The following is a 3,118-nucleotide window of genomic DNA, read 5'->3' as shown; positions in this document are numbered from 1 at the left end:
TCGCGCTTTCCTTGCAAAACAGAGCTGGTGGATGAAACAGAGCAATTTCAAGTCAATGTTGTTTCTTCGTTACCTGTTTCAGATCAACAGCTGCTCCGCATGAAAGCGGAGACTGATAAGGACACCCTCATGACCGAACTCTGCCGTTACGCAAGTACAGAGTGGCCCCAAAGCAAGCAGCAGCTGCCGGATGCTTTAAAACCATACTGGAGCTACCGTGATGAGCTCCACGTCGAGGATGGGCTGCTTCTCAGAAGCAACAAGCTTATAATTCCGCCAGCAAAACGCAAGGAAGTTCTCGGCCTCCTCCACGCTGCACATTGTGGCGAAGATAAAATGAAGGCGAGAGCAAGACAGGTAATGTACTGGCCAAACATGAATGCCAACATTTCTGATGTGGCGAAGTCATGCGCTGTTTGCGACAAGTACAAAAAAAAAAAGAAATGCAAAACTGCCCATGCTGAGTCACGAACTACCGAGTTTGCCATGGCAGTTTGTCGGGGTCGATCTTTTCCACCACGAAGGCAATGATTACCTCATAGTGGTAGATTCTTACTCCTTTTTCTTCGAGGTTCGCAAGCTTAATCGGACTACCGCTACTGCTGTAATCAACGCAAGTGCCGAAATCTTCGCGACACATGGCATTCCCGCCAAACTGTGCAGTGACAACGGCCCTCCTTTCAACAGTGCAACTTTCCAAGCATTCACAAGTCAATTTAATATCAGCCACACCACTTCTAGCCCGTACTACCCGCGTGCCAACGGCTTGGCAGAACGTGCCGTTCAGGAAGCTAAACATCTGCTAAACAAATGCCCGTTTTCCACCCTTGAATTTTACAGCGCGTTGTTGGAATGGAGGAACACTCCAAGGGACGAACAGTTGCAGTCGCCAGCTCAAAGGCTCATGGGACGTCACACCAGAAGCCAACTCCCGGTTCTCAACTGCCACCTGGAGCCCAAGACGATACCCACGGAAGCAGTTCGTCAGCGACTACAAGAAATACGACATAAACAGCGTTCCTACTACAACAGAACGACACGGGCTCTGCCAGACCTTCATAGCGGAAACAAGGTGTCCGTATACGACACACACAGCAGAACGTGGGCTCCGGCCATGGTGGTTGGTCCTGCGGGGCCACCGCGATCCTACGTAGTGGCTACAGACAGTGGACAGCAGTTACGCCGTACGAGAGAGCATCTCAGGGCCACAGATGCTGCTCAGCCTGCTCAGTCGCAAGCAGAAACACCAAAACAGGCAGCGCCAAGTACCCCAGCAGACGCAGTTCAAGCCCCACTTCGAAGAAGTGAACGGGTACGCCAAGAGCCGCAACGTTATCCACTACCAGAACGTAAATAGCAAAGCAATCCTTGTTTGCAAATGAAAATGTTCATCAATGTTTTTTTTTTCTTTCTCTTTTTTTCTGAAGAAGGGAAGATGTACTGGAGCGCAATGTCATGCCTGGAAGTCAACCAGTGCGCATGTGCAACACGCCTACTGCTTATCGCAATGCTCCTTATATACTCAGCTGCGTTTCTGAATAAGGTGCTTTTTGTTACCTGCTACTCGTCCGGCATACAGCTATGACCTGCAATTCTCGCCTACTTCGCATACGCACGTTTTAACGCTGCAGTCGCTCGAACATCGGCGCACTTTCGATCGTGTTATCCTCGGCATTAGTTCACACCGGCTTGAGTGTTCTTGGACCCATTTCTTTTGTTGCAGCATCTGCGCGCTGTACCCAACGATCTCTTCCTCTGAACATTGTGCCCATCAGGTCGAATCTTGATTGTTTTAGATGCGAAGAATCTTATGCTCGGGGCTATGTCACTCCCTCCCTCCCTCCGTACGCCGTGTGGCGCCCACTTCCGGTTCCGCTTCCAGCTTCCGGTTCCGCTTCCAGCTTCCGGAGAACGCTTCCGGCGTTTTGCCCGAATTATCCACAGGTGCTTCGCCCACTCATCATCATTCACTTCATCCTCTCATTCTCCTCCCGCAGCGCTGCGATAAGTGCCACGGAGAGCGCCAGCGTGAACGCCAGAGTCAGCGCCGTGGACAGCGCCGCGGAGAAGAGGGCTCGAGCCGCTGCCACGAAACGGCAGCGGCGACAGGCCAATCTGAAAACTAATTGGAACTTGAGTTGACCACATGGCTGCTTCGCATACTACTCAGGGTTCCCCTACGGGACGATGGTGTAATTTTTTTAAAGTTTTCCTTCTTACCGCTCACGTGGATTTATGGAATGAACTCGATGGGTCTCTGTGCTGACTTGGTACTGAGCATTTTGAAAAAGAATTGCGTAATCATGTATTTTGACAAGGTTTTCCTGTATTCTGTGGAATGTTGTTGAATGTATTTTTAATTGTATTTGTTCATAGTTCTGTACTCACTCCTGCTATGCCTCAGAAGCTGAGACAGCAGTAGTTGTAAATAAAATAAAAAGCACTCCGTACAGATAGTTAACCAGCGAAGCTGAAACGTGCGGTTCCGGTGTTTAGCAGTGGGTGAATTCCGACGCTCTATTGAAGCGTTTCTCAATTATTGGTTACATGTTTGTGTCTCTTGTGGAACGCAACTGCCAATGACGGGCGGCTGCTGCTAACCACGACGCCGAGCTAACTCGTGATATCGAACGCATGGGACAACGGCGAGCCGAGGAGGCCGCGTTGCGAGCAGAGCAGCGTCAACGTGGCAATGGCGGGAACGCGTTCACCGGGGCCAACGCCCGCTTTCGGTGAGAGTTTCTCGAGCGGCACTTTGGCTTCGGCGGTGACGAAACGTCCATGTTGAAATCGCGAAGTGGAACGCAAGCGCCAATGGCGGGCGGATGCTGCTAACCACGACGCCAAGCTAACTCGAGATATCGAACGCAAGCGACAACGGCGAGCCGAGGAGGTGGTGTTGCGGGCAGAGCAGAAACGACGTCACTAGCGGCGCTGCCAATGGCGCGCGCGCTTTGGTGAACGTAGAGAACGACGTAACTGACGGCGCAGGCAATGGAGACCTTTATCGAAACATGTGGCGAACGGTTTTTCCTTTCGCCTAGCCATATACAGCTTTCGCTGTAAAGCAAAAACTTTCCTGACGACCTTTCGGCCCATGAGCGCCGGCGCGGCGACA

At 51.5% G+C, this 3,118-nt stretch overlaps 1 protein-coding gene across 1 annotated transcript; it reads left to right on the top strand.

Moving 5' to 3' along the window:
* Window positions 1-436: 436 nt before the first annotated feature.
* LOC125943803 (uncharacterized protein K02A2.6-like) lies at window positions 437-1,404 on the top strand. Its single transcript, XM_049663321.1, has one exon. It carries the CDS (start codon window positions 458-460, stop codon window positions 1,355-1,357), a length of 900 nt encoding a protein of 299 aa, XP_049519278.1. The 5' UTR covers window positions 437-457; the 3' UTR covers window positions 1,358-1,404.
* The last annotated feature ends 1,714 nt before the right edge of the window (window positions 1,405-3,118 follow it).

The sequence above is a fragment of the Dermacentor silvarum genome, chromosome 3 (genome assembly GCF_013339745.2).
Source record: "Dermacentor silvarum isolate Dsil-2018 chromosome 3, BIME_Dsil_1.4, whole genome shotgun sequence".
Classification (NCBI taxonomy): domain Eukaryota; kingdom Metazoa; phylum Arthropoda; class Arachnida; order Ixodida; family Ixodidae; genus Dermacentor; species Dermacentor silvarum.
This window is presented reverse-complemented; position numbering and strand designations above follow the sequence as displayed.